This window comes from Enoplosus armatus, chromosome 2 (genome assembly GCF_043641665.1).
Source record: "Enoplosus armatus isolate fEnoArm2 chromosome 2, fEnoArm2.hap1, whole genome shotgun sequence".
NCBI lineage: Eukaryota > Metazoa > Chordata > Actinopteri > Centrarchiformes > Enoplosidae > Enoplosus > Enoplosus armatus.
This window is the reverse complement of record NC_092181.1, coordinates 18,456,475-18,474,248: the sequence shown is the minus strand read 5'-3', so window position 1 is coordinate 18,474,248 and position 17,774 is coordinate 18,456,475. Positions and strand designations below refer to the sequence as shown.

Below are 17,774 nucleotides of genomic sequence, written 5' to 3'. Positions count from 1 at the left end.
GCCCAAGATTAGATGAAGTGGAAACCAATGGTGCTCGCTAAAGTCCAGCACAGCGTGCGTCCTTAAGAGTTATAACCTCAAAATCAAAGCACAATCAAGCTAACGTGCCTCGGGAGAAGAGACAAAGTTGGTGAATTAAAGGCGAAACAGTTGTATTGATTAACTTCACTTTATAGACCGTGACTGTGTATATTTTAGAGGTAAAAAAAAGAGATTCAGATTCATAGCACTCACTTAAGAAGTATATATAATTTTCAAATCCCTTTATTGAACATCTTCAAAGCATTTTCTTCCATTCATCACCATCCGGTTTCTCAACACCATCATCGTCATCACCGTAGATGATTGTCAAATAAACACTGAGCTATTTCAAGCAGCTCTGTTATTTTATTTGATTCCACTGTTGCTCATGGTTTGGGCTTTGCACACTCCCTTGCCGGCGACTTCAAAGGCAGCTCCCTTGTAGGTTGCAACACACTGGCCGTCCGTACGTAGGTCTGGCTGAACCTGCTCCCACACCTTCTTTTTGGGGTTGAGCTCTTTGTCCGGTTCACCTGAAAATCAAGAAGTCAGTTTGATCCATTATAGACTCCCCTGTTCTCTGCTGATCCATCACACATGCAGGGTTTATGGATCCAGGACTGATTATGTGACATGTTCATGTCCTTGCATAACCTACTGAAACGCTGTTTTAATATATTAATGCTAAGACACATTGATAGATGACTTGTTACTTTCCTTCTTGGATTTTTCATACTCAGCATACACTGATACGATCTGTATATCAGCTGAAGCCAATACAAATTGTGAGCAAATGACCAACCATTATATTCATGATTTATCAAGCCAATTCTAATTTTATTTCTCCCACTTGAATTGTGAATAGTCAGACTTTCTATCATGTTCTATTAGAGCTTTTTTTTTTAAAGCTGCCATTTGTTCTCAGCCATAATTCAAAACATCTAAACCGAACTTCTCAGAATCAAAATATGCATCCAGGGAAAACAATTAAGGGAGGTTCTCATTTCACGATGCCTTTGTTTTTGATGTTGCTTGGCATTCGTGAAAAATCAAAGCCGGTACTGGCTGGCTTCTGTCTGGTGTCAACGTTTTCCTCTCTACACAACCATCTCAGGGTATGAGGACACAAATGTGTTTCATTTCCCAAGGCTGCCATTTCTGCCGCTTTACAACCCAAGAGTGGCAACAATCAGTTTTGATCAGAAGCGTGAAAGAGGTTTTGATGAGCAACTTGCGTACATTCTTAACTTCAAGCAGAAGTACTGGGCCCCATTAGTTGGGGAAATGTGGGCAATTACAACCATGTACTCACACCAGCAGTGGATTGGATGTAATTGAATCTGTGCTATGGTGCTTTTGATGGGAGAAAAGAGGGACACTAGGAAAAAAGACAAACTTCTTTCACCTCTTATTTTCCATTACATGTACTTCAGAAAACAGCCTCAGTTTTTACTGTATCGTTTTAAACAAACAAGAACTAAACACCACAACAAACCATCAACCAATCCCATCTTTGCTCAATCCTCCACTCCTTCTGTTCTCTGGTGAACCACGTTTTCAGAGGAGGGTTTGAATAGGACTCTTTTTAATGTAGTACCCATAAAACATTTCTGGCCAAAGGGATCCCTCATGAATTAAACAGCTCTTGGAGCTGCTGGGACATGTGTACTGCAGGGAAGAAAGCCTTGGCTGATGCAGCTGGGCTGTGGGTACTTGGACCACAGATCCACCTACATCATCCTCTTCACTATCTTCACAGGGAACTCCCAATTTGGTTATTGTTCTCATAAGAACAGATGAAAAACAAGACCAGTCCTCTTCTCACCACCGATATCCAGTGACTTAAATCACAACCACGCTGGCCCGTTGGTGGCGGTCTTTGATTTTAGGAGATTGTGCTGATGTGTTAATTAATACAGAAGAGGGTTCACATGTTCTTTTTTCCCAAACTCATTAACATCAGATGAACTTTACAGGACTTATCTTTCCGACTGACTATAAAAAAAAGAGAGTAGGTTACATTCCTAGCAATGAGCGTTGATTAGTTTGTCAAATCAGCAGTCACAGGCCATTTAGCCACCACCAAACAGAACAGAGGAGTCCTCTAATGAGAGCTTTCAGTGGGGTCTGAGAACGCATCATGATTGGTGTCTTCAGAGGAATGAATGTTGAAACTGCCATGTTGTTTCTGGCAGTGAGAAGGTTCAACGACACCCTTCATTTCCTAAAGTCAGAGGCACTTCGTGGAAACTCGGCTGGGAAATCCGATGACAATCATTGACAGTCACTCGTGGTGAAGAAACATTCCTGGTGTGTGTTTGGTTGGATATGACTGTAACATTTAAGCTTTATGCTAATGATTGATCTGTTTTTGAGGGTATAGTGATTGGGTGATAGTACCTGGGAAGCCCTGGAAAGTAACTCTGTCCCCTGGTACTGCTCCACTCGGAGGGTCAAGGATTTCGACCTTGTCTGGTGAGCTGGCACACATGACCATAGCCTGGGACACCACTCCTCTCATCTTGGCTGGCTTCAGGTTACACATCAGGACTGCCATGCGGTTCTGCATCTGCATGGGGGACAGAAGATTAAATAGATTTTTACAACCCATATGTTCTAGACAATAGAGAAGAAAAACAAATTATACCCAATTTACTCAAGTAAAAAAAACACCTTCAACTGATGTGGTCTGTTTGGTTACAGGACAGAGAATTTCATAATCTAATATAAACAATACTGCCAATTACAATCTCTTAATTTAAAATAACTGTGTCCGAGGTTTATGGTTTGTTTGCCTCATTTCATAAACCAAAGGAAGGAAACAGGAAAACTTCAAACTAGAGACCTCTGCGGCTTACCAAAATTTAAAAGAAGACCAGAAGCGGTTTCTGCCAAAAGCTGAGAAAGAGAGAAATCCTTTTTTTTGCGAGACATCGTTTAAGAAAGAAGTACATAAATCTAAAAATCACTCATGTTGCTTTGACAGGGTTTTGGTGGTAGTTTTCATTTTTCATCTCTTTTTGGCAAGTTAGGCAAAGTATATGAATGTTTTGTAACAGTATTTACAAAGTAAACTCTCTGACTTGAGCAATATTTTATGAGCACTGTAGACACCTGACAGTGATTTAATGATTAGCCTGTCTTAGATCTCGTATTTCTGAATTGTGCCTATTATTTATCCTAGAATAACAGACACTCAAGCCATAAAACCCATAATGCAATTCCTCAGATATTTCACTCCTACTAGCTCGACAGAAATAGATAATGGCTCAAATAAATAAGACAGTTAGCAAGAAAGTAAAGTAAAAACATATTTGTCTGAGTGCATGGAAAAACTGTTTTTTTCCCTGTTTTTTTCTTAGATATAATAGCCTTTTTTTTTTTTTTACAAAGTCGCACACTGTTTGTAACACATGATTTCAGCAAGCATATGGTTCCATTTAAATAATATAAACCGTCTACATACAGTATAATGCAGAAGTGTAATGCACAAAGGCTCCCTGGTCTAGAAATATGACGTAAACTCACAAATACTGACGACCATTAAAGAAACTAGCCCCATTTCACTTAAATGAAACTCTACATACAAATTAGTTTGCTCCATTTTCAATTCCATGTGACGGCAAAATAAACACCAATGTTCGATGGAGATCCTGAATCACCAACATAAAATGTGGAGTCTCTTAGCAGAACCATCAGCACAGAGTTTACCTAAGAAGTAACTTTAAATTGACTAATAAATCCTTATTATGACCCTAGTGAGCCATTAATGTATACATAAAGTACTTCAGTACTACAGCACTGCTTGTGTGTCTAGTGAAAACAACTCTCAGATAGAGCCTCTGCAGGAACTCATGAAGCTAATATGAAAATCTAATTTGTCTTGAAGTCTACGTTTTCCTCACTCATAAGCAGACACTGCAGCAGGACAGCTTACTGGCAGGTGTTGATTTTGACATCTACAGGCTTGCAACCTGGGGCAGGATGAGGCATTCAATTACCTTTTTTATTTTCCACCTCAAGAACACAAGCTAAATCAGTAAATGTGTGTGGCTCTGACCCAACCTGTTAATTATATAATATTCTAATAATCCCACTCTGCAAATTGCACTCTGCATGAAGGTAGGATTTATTGCAAGGCTTTTGTATTAGATTGTTTCAGCTAGGTGTATATAATACACTGGCAACTGAGTGTTTTTTTTTTTTTTTTTTTATATTATACACTTTGTACCTGGTCCAGTGGTATGTGCTTGACCAGCCCGCTGACCACTGTCCTTGGCGAAGCCTCTCCCACATCGACCTGCTCCACGTAGAGACTGTCGGCATCTGGATGCTTCTCGGCTGTGATTATACGTCCAACACGCAGGTCTAGACGAGACACGTCCACCTTGGCATCTTCTTGGCTGGGGGCTGCCTGCTTCTTCTCCGCTTTCTCCCCTCCTGGCATGACAGAAAGGAAAATATTGTTATACTACATGCCTCGCAATGAAATGTAATATAATTTTAGTATTAAAATTTGTGCCATTTCAATGGAAGTCTGACATAACTATTTGGTTGGGTGCATTTTGAGCACAGAAAGTCAGACAGTAGCTATCCATCACGTGTTAAGGGTAGGTTTGTTGAAGGGAGGCATCTGTGAGAGTTTTCATGCTATTATTCTAAATGTGCATGATATTATAGGAAATGGTTGTTTAAAGGCACTGAGAATATTTCGTCCAACTGGTATCTTTCCAAGGGAAATTATAAAAAACAAATCATAGTTGAAACAATACTGGGCATCTGTCTGGAATCTGATTTAATTTCCTCCCATAAATGAAAACAAAGCCCACCAATGACAGGCCAAAGGGTTGCATGCAGGGGCCTGCGTTTCAAGTGATCTGTAAGTAAATAAAAAATTAAAGGAAAGACAATTACTTTTTCACCTCTTCCCAGAAATGTGGCGTATACACTTTGACTTAATGGCGATACCAATACCCACTTCTGGCTGAAAGTGAGTGTCACATGATCCAATGACATAGCAGATGCTTCCTCCCGAGAGACAAAGTACCTTTCACTCGCCTGGTTTGCACTGATCAAATGATCGCGCAGTCTTTAATCATTCCTCTGAGCCCACACCAGCTCTGAAGAATATGAATTCCAACCCCTGCCTTTGATATTCAACATTTCTCCCCCGTGTAATCAACGCTCCGCTGCCATGACAGCACAGCGACGTCACATTACCACGACTACACTAAGGTTACACATCGGTTTTGTAGACAAGTGATGACGGTTTGGATGAGGTGGGAACACATCTAGATTAAAGCCTGAAATAACAAAGAATTTATCATGTTAACAGCTTATCAAGAGGAAGAAGTATCTCTCACCAACAGCTCCCTAACATCTGGATATAAGAAATGCCAAACATGAATTGTCAGTGTCTTAAAGGTGGTTTCTTCCTCTTTCTAAATTACAACCCCATAAACACATCCAATGCTAATTATTCCCTGTCATTGCCTGACAGTTCTTCTAATTAGTCCAGATAACTTATTGCTGAAACAAAACAAAATATTTGAGTGATTTACTGCAAATTAATTGAAATTCTGCGGCAGACGATTTCCCTGTTTTGTATTCTAAACTTATCATAAATGTAAAACAGCTTAATGCAATTATATTAAGATGAAGAATGATGCACATCCACAAAATATTAAATCATTCTCAAATTGGATTCAATTACTGGTGACTTTAGACAAGGACGCCTCGTCCCAAATGTAGCTTATAAATCATAAAACTTCATAACAAACGAAGCTTCACTATACATCTTCCAACTGAGGCCCAGAGATCTTGGATCCACTAAGAGGCCAATATCACCCTCACATCCATTATCACCTGATATTATAAATTTAAATGAAAAAGGTCAATTGAGTGCATCTATCCAACTGTTGATGGGAAACAACGGGATCTTAAGCAACACAATTAAGCTCCAAAAACTATTAATAATGTTGATAAAGACCGAATAAATCCCTCAGTGTGAGAAGTGAGTGGTCACTTTCATAGCTTTAATATGGTCCTGCTAATTAACTGATTAAACACGACACAAATGTTGCTATATGACACATCTAAACAGACTTAATTTAATCTTCTAAAACTGTTTTACTGGATGCGAAAACTTCAAAGGATTCATAATAAAACCCTGCAAAGTGCTTTCTTTCTCCAGATGTTACCTTTTTTCTCTGGCTTCTTCTTTTTATTCTCTTCTTTGGGAGACGGGCTCTGGACAGCAGCAGCAGCAGCAGGAGGGGAGGTAGAGGGTCCAGAGGGTTTGGGTGGGATGGGCTTTGAAATGCACTCAACAGTGGTGTCACCTGAGGGCATGGCCACCTCCCGCACTACAGGAGGGACACAGGCAAAAGGTCAGTAGAAATAAATGATTAAATAGTGGATCATAGTTACTATCTGAAAGACTTTTTCTTCTCTGCACATTGTTTCCCAGATGTCGTGTGAAAGTATGAAGAGACATGAGTATAGCAGTGCTGCCAAGAAAGAGATCACTTACATTACAAAAACACACAAGGTGCACTACTTGTCCCTGTTCACGCACAGAGCTGGTTGCATCAACATAATACAATGAAATGATACAGAGGGAGCTTTATTTACACACCTAGTGGGAGGACTGCTCTCCTGATGCAAACAGTGTTGATGGAAAAATGACCAGTGTCCAAGTTGATGGAAACAAGGACATGGAGCCATAAAGCAGGGAACAATGTCCTACAATAACTCTCCAGAGAAAAATAACCCCTCATTTAAGGCGCCTGATGTTTGAATTCCTACAAAATCTAGTGCCGGTGTCTGACAAACATCGGTCTGCAGGCGCACCGCCGTCGCCATAATGCTTTTAATTACCTTAATTCTATGTTAGGACCTGAGATCAGGACCTTTCCGGTTTACCTTGGAATTACGGGCAATAACTTAAACTCTTGACATTCCCTTTAAGTCTTAAGGTTTCTGACACTGAGAACCAGCTTTTTACAAACATGATTTCTTTTATGCACATTTTATGCATGTGTCTCTGGAAACATTGGGCTCTTGACTAGAATATTAAAATAAAGTTGCAGCAATCAATATTGTTATATTAACAATGAATTACATAACGATGTGTAATGTGAAAGGGATTGTTAGCAGTGACCGACAGAGAATTATCATCCTGGTGAACACACTGAAGCATTTAGCAGCTAAAGAGCCTGATGTTTCAGGGGTTGGAGGAGGCCAAAACAGAACTAAAAGTAGAGCAAACATTGGACTTAAATTCATCCCGTGGCCAGAGACATGACACCAAATGAATACTTATGTTGCGCCATGTCTGCCGGATGTGTAATTTCTTTCTATTTGCAATCATATTTGCCACCATAACTTGATTAGGTGATAATAAGACAACCAAAGTGGACCCAAAACCCACAGACGGGTCCAGCAGTTTAAATTTCAACTTTAAAATGGCATTCAAGCAGATGTGACACTGAACTTCAAGTGCCCCTGTTTTTATTACTTGGCTGCAAAAATGTTGTTTTTCTCAAGACACTATTATAGTTGCATTCGATAGTTTTGTTTTTCTCATCTCAATAACAAATCAGCAAAGCCGATAGAAATTCCTTTCAAAAAGGTTCATATTTATCTATGTTTTGATTAAGCTATTTTATGCCACCTTAAAGCCATTGAAAAGAAACCCCAAAAATAAACATCACAATTAGATACGATGTGTGGAAAAACATAGTCTCGGGTGTATTGGAGCAAATTCCTTCAGCGTTCCAACAATAACATATTGAGTTATTTTAAATAAAGTTAAATTGCTTATTTCTTCCAGTCCCTCTTCATTCCTGCAGCTTCTCTCTGGAAAACATTACATGTGTGTTAATGATCTGAGCTGTTGAATGTCCTTGAATGTCAATGTATGTCAGACGCACAATAGCTGACAGACATGCTGTCCCCATCATTCTTATGGGGATTCTTGAAGCACTATAGTTGCTTATGATAAAAACAAAATAAGATCTGGATATAATGGGCTGAGGCGAGAATGCACAAGATGTTATCATTGATAGTACAAACCAAACAATGCTCTAATGAGCAACAACTGACATCAAATGTTCCAAAAGTCAGGCACACATAACCGCTTCTATAACTAGATATAAAGGATAACAACATCAAGGTCTTTTTAAAAGACAAACAAACATTTGATCTGCGATGGAAATCTTTGCCGAGAACCAAACTCAACATACCTCCCCTCTTCTTCTCTTTTTCCAGCAGCTGTTTTTTTAGCTCCTCGATGTCATTCTTCAGTTTGGCATTCTCCACCATCAGTTTCTTCTCTTCTCTGACACTGGCCTGGACGACTGCAGCAAGGCAAATTCTTGCTTACCTCTCAGCACTGGCATGAAATTTCACTATCACACAGGACATTTTAAGAACTGCTTCTGAACAAGTACAAATGTACTATCAACTAAAATATGTTGACAATTAAAATCTATATTGTGCTTCTTTTGGAGTTAAACCAGCTATAAAATTCTCCTCTAATCCAGTTTTTGGATCTAGAAATAGTCCCAAACGGTCTTAAATTACAGTAAAACACTCCCTCTTTTTAATTCATAATTCTCACAGGTGACACTTTTGAAGTATGTTGTTATATGAGATTATTCAAAGTGGAGCTTTATCATTTACACAAATCAAAACTTCTGCTCACTTATTATATTTTGTTAAAATACCTAGGTTTTTTTTAAATTAAATTCTACATACAACTTTAGGGGTCAAATGTAAAAGATACCATGGGAAATTATCTTCAGAATGACCATTCTTGAAAATTCAAGTACACTTTCTCATAACGGAGACCTCAGGTTTCGTCAAACCGCTCGTAATCCTACAGGGATTTCAGTATTTACATTATGAGGCTGTGAATCATGTATGTAAGCAGCTCTTCAGCCAAACATTATATCACTCCTACCGCCTATACAGAAACTCATTACATACTACACCTGAACACAGCACAGGGGCTATTTCATTTGAAATTTAGCCTATCAAGACAAATTTGGAAACTTTATAATTCATAAAAATCTACTTTAAACCTAAATATACTTTTTGTAAGACTGTGTCATAGTGACTTGGGCTATAATCAGCTGACAAACCTTTCTTTGTATAAGCATTTCAGTGTCTGTGTGTGTGTCTCTTACTGGCTTTCTCCTTTAGCAGCTGGACTTGTTGTTTCAGGTACTCGATGATCTGGTCAGCCTCGGCCGCTCGCTGCTCCAGCCTCATCAAAGGATTGTGACTTGACATCTTGAATAACGAGCGAGCTAAAAACCTAGCAGACAAAAAAAAGACATACAGCAATCTCAACACTTTAAAATGCTAGATATTAGGGCTGTACAATATATTGAACAGATTACATTCCAACATCATGAAATACAATCTGTAGGGGCTCAGATGGCAAATACTTCTTTTAGTCTTTTGTGGATGGAGCATCTTTCCTTTTGTTTTAAACACAAGCAAAGGTTTATGCATCAATCTCCCATGTACAGTGAATACTTATAAAGTTACCTTATTCCATGTTATTTCAAGTGGACTCAAGTGACACTGGCAACGTAAAAAGAGATGGTATTCTAAAGTACTATGTTGAACATCTACAAAGATACATGTTTGGAGTTACAAGGTTTGCATTCCAGTACAACGCCACCGCAAACTACAGCCTCCAAAATGACCACAGAGTTAATCCTCTCTGACAGTCTCAACAAAAACTTTACATTTCCACAAAGGTGGTGTGTGTTGCAGGGCTGTTCTGCAGGACTGCATTGCATTATAACAGGGTTTCCTATTTTTTAAATTTGTTTTTAACATATCAGAATATAATGTCGCTGCAGAGTTTTAACTGCTTCATTAGTAAACACTGTAAATGATCCTAGATCAAACTTTAGGCATTGTGGGTGCCATATTGCCATATTGCAATAAGTCTGAGAGGACAATCATAATCGGACATGTTTCCCATGATGTGCAGCCCCAGTAGGTATAAACCATGTGCTAATGGGATTTTCATGACTGATATATTTTGGCCGGTTGCCCAAAGAGACAAAATCTGACCTCTGTTCACAAGCCATGATGAGAGATAATCACGAGAACATGGGCTGATTTTCATAAAAATGAGACAATAAATAAGCAAAACTTGATACCAAACTCTGCAACTGCAACATTTCAGTAGTCTTGACAAGTTCCAAGTCGACGTGGACAAGCCAAGTCTTGGATGAATTCCTATCTGTCTTTCACAGCAACAACTGGTAGGAAACGGCATTCAGGTAACTTATCCTTTAAACCATACTTAGCACCAACAGCATATGCAGTTTTTATTCCGTTTTGGAGATTAAGTTCAAAAGGGATTAGTCGCTCTTGCGCCACTCAACCAAAATACAACTGGACACCAGTTTGTGTTTGGGGGAAACGTTTCTTTATCATGTTGAGCTCTGCAAATTACTTCTTGAAGAAAGAGGAAAAGAAGGATTTTTACTGAGGCATGGAGAAGAAAACTTCTTACACATATTACAGGGAGGCGCTGGAAAACAACAGCTGGCCCGAGATGAAAACAAAATGTTGGGGGATGAGGAAATTAGAAACACAAAAGAGCTGGAGTTGATAAAATCAAGGATCAAAGCATTGTTTTTGGAGAAACTGAATTGATTTAAACAGGACCAGTGGTGGAGTAATAACAATAGCCACAAAAAGGCTGATCTCATTTGGATAACCTCTGAAAAAGGGTCCTGGGGCCGAGGTATGCTCTGCAGCATAAAGACATGAAGAGGTAATGTCAGTTTAGGATTTCAGATGGAAATAGCCAAATGTGTTAACAATGTTGTGACGTGGGTTTTCACCAGCCTACAGGATGCCAAATGTACCTGTCTTCACTGAATGGGAATCAAAATATCTTTGACTCATCTCCTGATTTGCATTTATCAGGTTAACTGTGCTATACAAGGGACAGCTGGTGCTCAACTGGAGAAGGCATCCGACTACATCCACTGTTATCAATTTCCTAAAAATAGGCATGACTGGTTCGCTTAGTCATACAGCTCTCAATAGTCCATGAAAACATTTCATGTGTGCAGCCATTTTCAAATTAAAATATCAAAGATAACACTGCATAGCTATACACAGACTATATTGGTGGTTTGAATCAAATCTGTAAATCTGTTACATTTAACCACCAGCTTTCTCTGGTATGGTGGTGGTGGTGTGTGAGCGGACCCACCACAAGTACAAGTGTTTCCTCTTTTCATCTTTTCAGCACCACCTGAAGGCATTAGAAGGACCTACACACTTCAATTTAAAAGACACCACGAGATGTGTAGCTTTCAGCACCAGATGTAGTCAATGGTTTTATTTCTCATATTTGCCCTTAAATTGCTTTTGAGAATGCATTTTAGAATGCACATGCAAAAAGAAATGTACAGATAACTGAGTGAAAACACACACACAAAAAAACGCAGTAATAACTGACACTCCTCAGTGTTTAACAATGCAATGTAAATTTGATTACAAATCTAACATGCCGGCAACTATGTATAACCTATAATATATATTCATATGATACATCATGACATTAGTTTAAATTAGGGCTGCAACTAACTTATTAGCTTCAATATCTGCCAATTATTTTCATTAATTTAGTAATCGATTAATTGTTTAGTCTATAAAATGAAAAAGCTCATGACAATTTCCCAGAGGCCAAAGTGACGTCTTCAAATTGCTTCTTTTGTCCAACTAACTGTCCAAAACTAACAAAATTAATGACAAAGAAAAGCAGCAAATCCTCACATTTAAGAAGCTGGAACCAGCCAACGTTTGGCTGAAACGATAAATCGATTATCAATGTAGTTGGCAATTAATTTTCTTTTGATCAACAAATTGATTAATCGGCTTATCGTTGCAGCTCTACTTTTAATGTGATGCACTGTCAAGAATAAATGACAATCTAACTAAGACAACAATTACTGTCTGTGTCTGCATAGAAAACAGTTAATGTATGAGTTCTAGTATCACGATCAGTACCAGTTTTTTTTATAAAACACTGATTAAATGCTTAGAGTATGAAATGTCATGATAAGGTCAACTGCCCATCTCATGTGCCAAAAGTGATATTATCTATATTATTTTTATTTGTTTAGTGGAAAAGTCATTACACAAGCATATTGAATTTAGAAGAGAGCTGAAAAGATTGGATTGGATCACGCACAGCAAATTAATTGATTATTTGTAATTTTTTAAAAATTATTAATTGTTTAAGGTACTTATCATATACACATTCCAAACATGCAGGACACATTATTATTGAATATTTGTATCTGATTTATGTATAGTCACTTTCACTTCAAATGTGATGATTTGCTTGATTTGTTTTATACCACCAAATTTGTTTTCTGGGTAGGGATGGTGGCAACATAAAATAAACAAATATAAATATTACTGTGACATACTCGGCAGGTTAATCAATAATCAAAATGATTGTTGGCTCCGGCTCAGTTACTACCTATAGGTAGAATATAAAACAAGAACCAAATCATGAAATAATTTGCAAATCACAGTAATAAAACAACCATCATCTCATTTCATATTTGGGGGTAACGTTAGTTAGAGGTAATCACGAAATTAGAAGTAACTGTATATTGTGGAAAATGGATTGCTCAACAACATGCACTGAAAAATAGTAAGTTAAACGTGATCAGATAAATCAGTAAGCTATTAACCGGTTCAGCTGATATGACACCGGGACATGGAAATTCAACTTGACAGTAGGCTAACTCTCATGTAGCTAGCACTGGTAAGATACTGGCTTGGTTAGACGTTATTGACGGCCTACGATTCGTTAGTTTTAAGCAATAAAATAAAAGACAGAGGTTTTTAAAACTTACATTGACTCTGAGCAGCAACCCCAACACGTTTCAGAGAGCGCTGGGGGCTCGACAGCTGCTAGTCCTGCTAACGTTGCATCAGCTAGCCGACAGACAGGCAGCTAGCAGGTAGCCGCAGAGAGGCGGATTCAGGCCCCCGCGGCTAGATCTCTGAAGTATCCGGATATGAAGCAGGAATGTAAAGTTAGCGAGCCATATGTTCTATAGATCGGATACTGTCGGGAAATGCAAGGAAACTACGGATATTGCCTTTGTGTAATTACTGTAAGTATAAACTAACTCTCATAAAATACAAAAAATCAATCAAATCAAACAACTTTTTTGAGGAATTGAAATAATTTAGTTTGATTTAAAGTTCACCAACCGTAGTTATGTTCTTAGAAAGGGTCTTCAGTGCACTACTTTGTCGCACAAAAATGACGTCACTGATCGCGTTCACTTAGCGGTTCCCATCACACAGGAGAGGAAGGAAAAGGAGTCGTTTCATAAATATTTTGTCAATAATTTCAAGTTCATTCTGTCGACTTGACAATACGGTCTTCCCATTAAGCCTGAATAGACGCATTTGGGTTGGTTTCCTACCCAGACCAATGAGGCAGTTATTTTCTAACTTAGTTTCATGCACACAGTGGGTCTAACTTCAGCATCGCTGCCTAACACTGTGTCTCTTTTGGTTTAATGTTAAACTTACAATCCTGCACTTGCTCTAATGATGGTCTTTGCTTCAGCCTGCGTTAACATAAACATTTACAAGCCTTACCTTTGGCTAAGCAGTTCATGTTTTGAACCCCCTGGCTGACACTGAATGGCATAAATAAGAAACTGGCTGGTAATATACCGTACTATGCTGGTTCCTCTCATTCGTAGATGTATGTTATCATGTCCTGTATATATAAAGATCTTTCCCATTATCAGTGGGATGTTTCCACATCCTCAAGACCATCACTCACCCCAGACTCTGCCAATATGTGGACATCTCCAGAGGGAAACACAGTATGACTTTCTGTTTTGCCCTTTGTAAGGGGTCTAATCATATTGTATATCCTGTCCTTCCATTTTATCATATTTCATTTTATTTCATTTTCAGTTAGTGATATTCTGTCCTTGATGTTTACTCTCACTGAGCTTACCTGGAACTAAATTGAGTCCCTGGTTCCTCTGGGCTAAACACAGGTTTAGTTCCTCAAAATGTACTTGGTCATAATAAATAAGAAATCATAATAAATAAATGCATCCAAGTTAAAAGAGCATGTGGCTTCACCTTTTATTAACCTTGTTAGATTTAGATTAGAAGCAGGTGTGTGTTTTCACCTCAGTCTTTATTGTAAAGAGTTATTGTAAGTGTAGATTCAATACATGGTTGCTCATTAAAAATATATATCTATAAATGTTTGCTGACTCAGCCTTTATTTCATTTTCTTGCTCGACAGAGTGGCTGATTGTTGTTGCTGAACACAATGAAAGCAGTTTGAGGGATTTCCAAAAACAGGTGAAACGGCCAGGTGAGATTATCATTAGAAATCTTCATTAACTATTCAGAAGTAATTACAGTATATGTGATGAACCCGTTGCTGTTTTCTCCTTTCACTGGTGAGCAGTTGTCATTATACCTGGTACTGTTGATAAATGATATTGTATGATGGGCAGGGAAATAGGACGACTTAACCTTGCCATCTACTGGCCGAGGTTAGGTTTGCACAGCAACAACAACAACAACAACAACAACAACAAAAACAGTGTATTGGAATATCTTATAATACTGTTAAAATGTAGATACATCCTTTATCATCAACCTTTCTGTGCCCCAGTCACCACTTGACCCTCAAAACATTTTGACAAACTGTTGTGTTCTGGTTTGTGTTAGCCCGGAGAAGGTGCTGCAGATAGACTATGAGGTCCTTGAAGGTCTGGAGTTTATGAACAAACATGGTATGGTGCACAGAGCACTCAGCGCACACAATGTGCTCATGGACTGCAAGGTAAAATTTTGCTGTTTTATGTATGTCTATCTTTACTGACTGAAAGTCCGTCCACACAGAAGTCAATTAAATGATTGCTTGAACGTAATGTTGTCAATCTAAGATATATCTTTTCTTTACAGGGGAATGTCAAGTTGGCAAAGTTTGCCTTCTTCACATGACTGATCATGGGGCCGATGTAGATTTTCCCATCGGGTACGTCTTTTTCTCCTCATTCATCACAGAGAAAGGTCCATTAGTGCTTCTCTGGAACTCTTCAACTGGTGGGACTGAGCTATATGAGCTGTCTGTTCAGGGTCAAAGGTTCATTTGTATCTGTTTGCTGTTAGTCAAATCATAAGAAAGGCAATTGACCATAACATTGATGCATAATGGCTCATCCTTTTTCACAGAAACCAGGTTTTGGGGCATCACAATAGTTTCCTGGTTCAGGAACTGTAAGAGACCGTTGGACTTTTATCCTAATCCAAAGGCCTTTGTGTTCTACCAAGTATCTCTGTGTAATATCCTTTTGCAGATTGAAAAGAGGAATGATGGCACATACCCATGACTTTCAATAAAACATCTGGATGGAAAATGTAATGAATGTAGCTGTCAAACAGCTCTGCAGGTTGTTCTTTGGAGCAACTGAATGTACATCTCTTAATAAAATGTAATCACTTTACATCGAGTCGTCAGTGTATTAATTTCTCCAATTAGACATAATATGGAAGGGACATAATGTAACAGAAATTCAACTAAGTTCACTAATGAATGGAAAAATATGATGGGATGTCTCTGCACTGAGCTGTAAATCTGCTACCTACACGAAATATGGTCTAGTGAGATTTATTTCAGTGTACAGATTGAGGTGGACATCCCACGCTGCCAGCAGTATGATGAGCTGCTGTCATCTCCTCAGGGCCACATCAAGTTTAGGCGTGTTTAGAAAGACTGGGTGGTCTCCCACCCAGACCTGGTCTACTGGCAGGGCCAGTCAATCCCCTGTCAATTTCTTTTGACTTGTTTTTTCTTTCTCGCTTTTTCATTTGCAAGATTCCTTATTGTACTGTACATGACTGGACACTAGATGGCGCTCATGTCACATTTTATAAACTTTTCTTTTCATCATTCCTCCATTTGAACTTCAATAGTGAGGGCAAGAAGTTTCAATAGTTATTATTATAATGGTGGTATTCTAACATTACAACACATTGTGCAATCTTTCTCTGCTGAGGCACATCAGACTGGAGCTTGTTTACACAACCTTGGTTTGCGTCTAAAACAACAACCAAAAATCTGTTGACATTTATGGTCACGTAACTGCATTTCCAGTTACAGATAAGGTTGGTTTCAGTAGAATTTACTTCAGCAAACCTGCTCCCACTTGAAGCTTTCTGTTACTTAAGCTTTAGAAACATTGGCAGTCTCAGAGACAGGTGCATAACGCAATCGAGATTAGCCTGTCTTCTTCTGGCCGCACCATAGTTTTCCTTTTTATTCTTTTTGGCTTCCTTTCACACGTATGTCGTACTCTTCACAGCTCCACCATATGCCTGCATGCCTTCATCTCCAAATACTTGTATAACTCTTTCCTGAAGGACAATGCTCATGTCATTCAAGGTGAGATATACTAGAATAAGCACTTATGTGTGGAAAAGTTACACTGCTCTGCTGTTTTTCGCACAATAATACAGTATTGTGATCTCAGAGCTTAGTGTTTGTTTTCTTCTTCTGATTGTAATATAAATTACACACTCTGCTTCATTTTTATGTATTATTTGTTTCCACTTCAGCCATCCAGTGTTAAAGTAGTCAAAGGCTGTCCATCTGTATCAGCAATTGGCATTTACAGGAGGTTGTTTTTCAGTCCTCAGAGTTCTAATGTGTGCTGATGTGTCTGGGTTAATGATATCCTCAAAGCAGGCAGCTCTACACAGACATACACAGAGCCTTTGCAGTCGCTGCTCCTCAATTGTGGAACCAGTTGCCACTGGATATTAGAAGTATTACTTCCATCTCTGTTTTTAAATCTAAACCAAAGACCTATTTGTATTCACTGGCCCACTAATCTGTTGTCTTGTCTACAGTTCTGTACTTGCCCATTGTCTTTGGTATGTTTCTCTTTGTGTATATTTCAATGTCCTTTTGTACAACACTTTGTACAGCACTTCATTGTTGGCGTTGGTATGTTTCTCTTTGTGTCTATTTAATGTCCTTTTGTAGGGCGCTTTGGTCAGCTTAAGCTGTGTTTAAATGTGCTCTTTAAATAAACTTTACTTACTTACCTACTTACTCATTTGAGTAACTCAATTGATTTTCCAGCGCCTTAGGCAAATGACACACACACACATACACACACAGACACACACAGAGGGACGAGGCCAGAGGACAGGAGGAAGGACTGATACTGACTGATGCCTGAACTTTAATTTAGTCATCTTGACGTCTTTAAGTAATGCCTTTATATTTTCGTAGGAAAATTCACCACCGTGGCTGAGTTGATAGTTTGTCACCATGGCGATCTTCACTTGCTCAGCACAGCACGCAGCCGTGAACTCTGGACAGGTGAATGCTCTTAGTGCTATTTTTGTGGACTGGGTTGATGAGGTTTTGCAGTTTTCTCTGAACTGGAGAGAGATGAATGAATTCTGGCAAAAAAAGAAAAGACATCTGACTTTGTGTATCGTAAACAAGCATTTAATATGAAATCCTCTGGGGACCATGAATGTCTGTACTAATTTTGAATCCAATCCAAATTTCATGGCAGTACATCCAATAGTTAATAATAGAAATATTTCACCAAAGTAGTGGACCGACAGATTGACATGATAAAGGTATTTATTACTCATCTGTCAGTCATTCATTTATTGCAGTTTGA

General features: G+C 38.6%; 1 protein-coding gene across 1 annotated transcript; it reads right to left on the bottom strand.

The window, feature by feature from the left end:
* Nucleotides 1–248: 248 nt before the first annotated feature.
* aimp1a (aminoacyl tRNA synthetase complex interacting multifunctional protein 1a) lies at nucleotides 249–13,014 on the bottom strand. Its single transcript, XM_070916709.1, has 7 exons — nucleotides 12,936–13,014; nucleotides 9,213–9,343; nucleotides 8,268–8,381; nucleotides 6,222–6,386; nucleotides 4,253–4,461; nucleotides 2,422–2,590; nucleotides 249–554 (listed from the first exon to the last, which is right to left on the bottom strand). Coding segments are annotated over exons 1-7 (957 nt in total). The 5' UTR covers nucleotides 12,938–13,014; the 3' UTR covers nucleotides 249–387.
* Between the last annotated feature and the right edge of the window lie 4,760 nt (nucleotides 13,015–17,774).

Bases quoted from the DNA above. Each gene is read 5' to 3' on its own strand.
- aimp1a (XM_070916709.1), bottom strand. The intron at 6,387-8,267 runs GTATGTTGAGTT...TCCCTCCTGTAG, and splicing joins AAAAGAGAAGAAGAGGGGAG to TGCGGGAGGTGGCCATGCCC. The intron at 2,591-4,252 runs GTACAAAGTGTA...TCCCCCATGCAG, and splicing joins AGCACATACCACTGGACCAG to ATGCAGAACCGCATGGCAGT.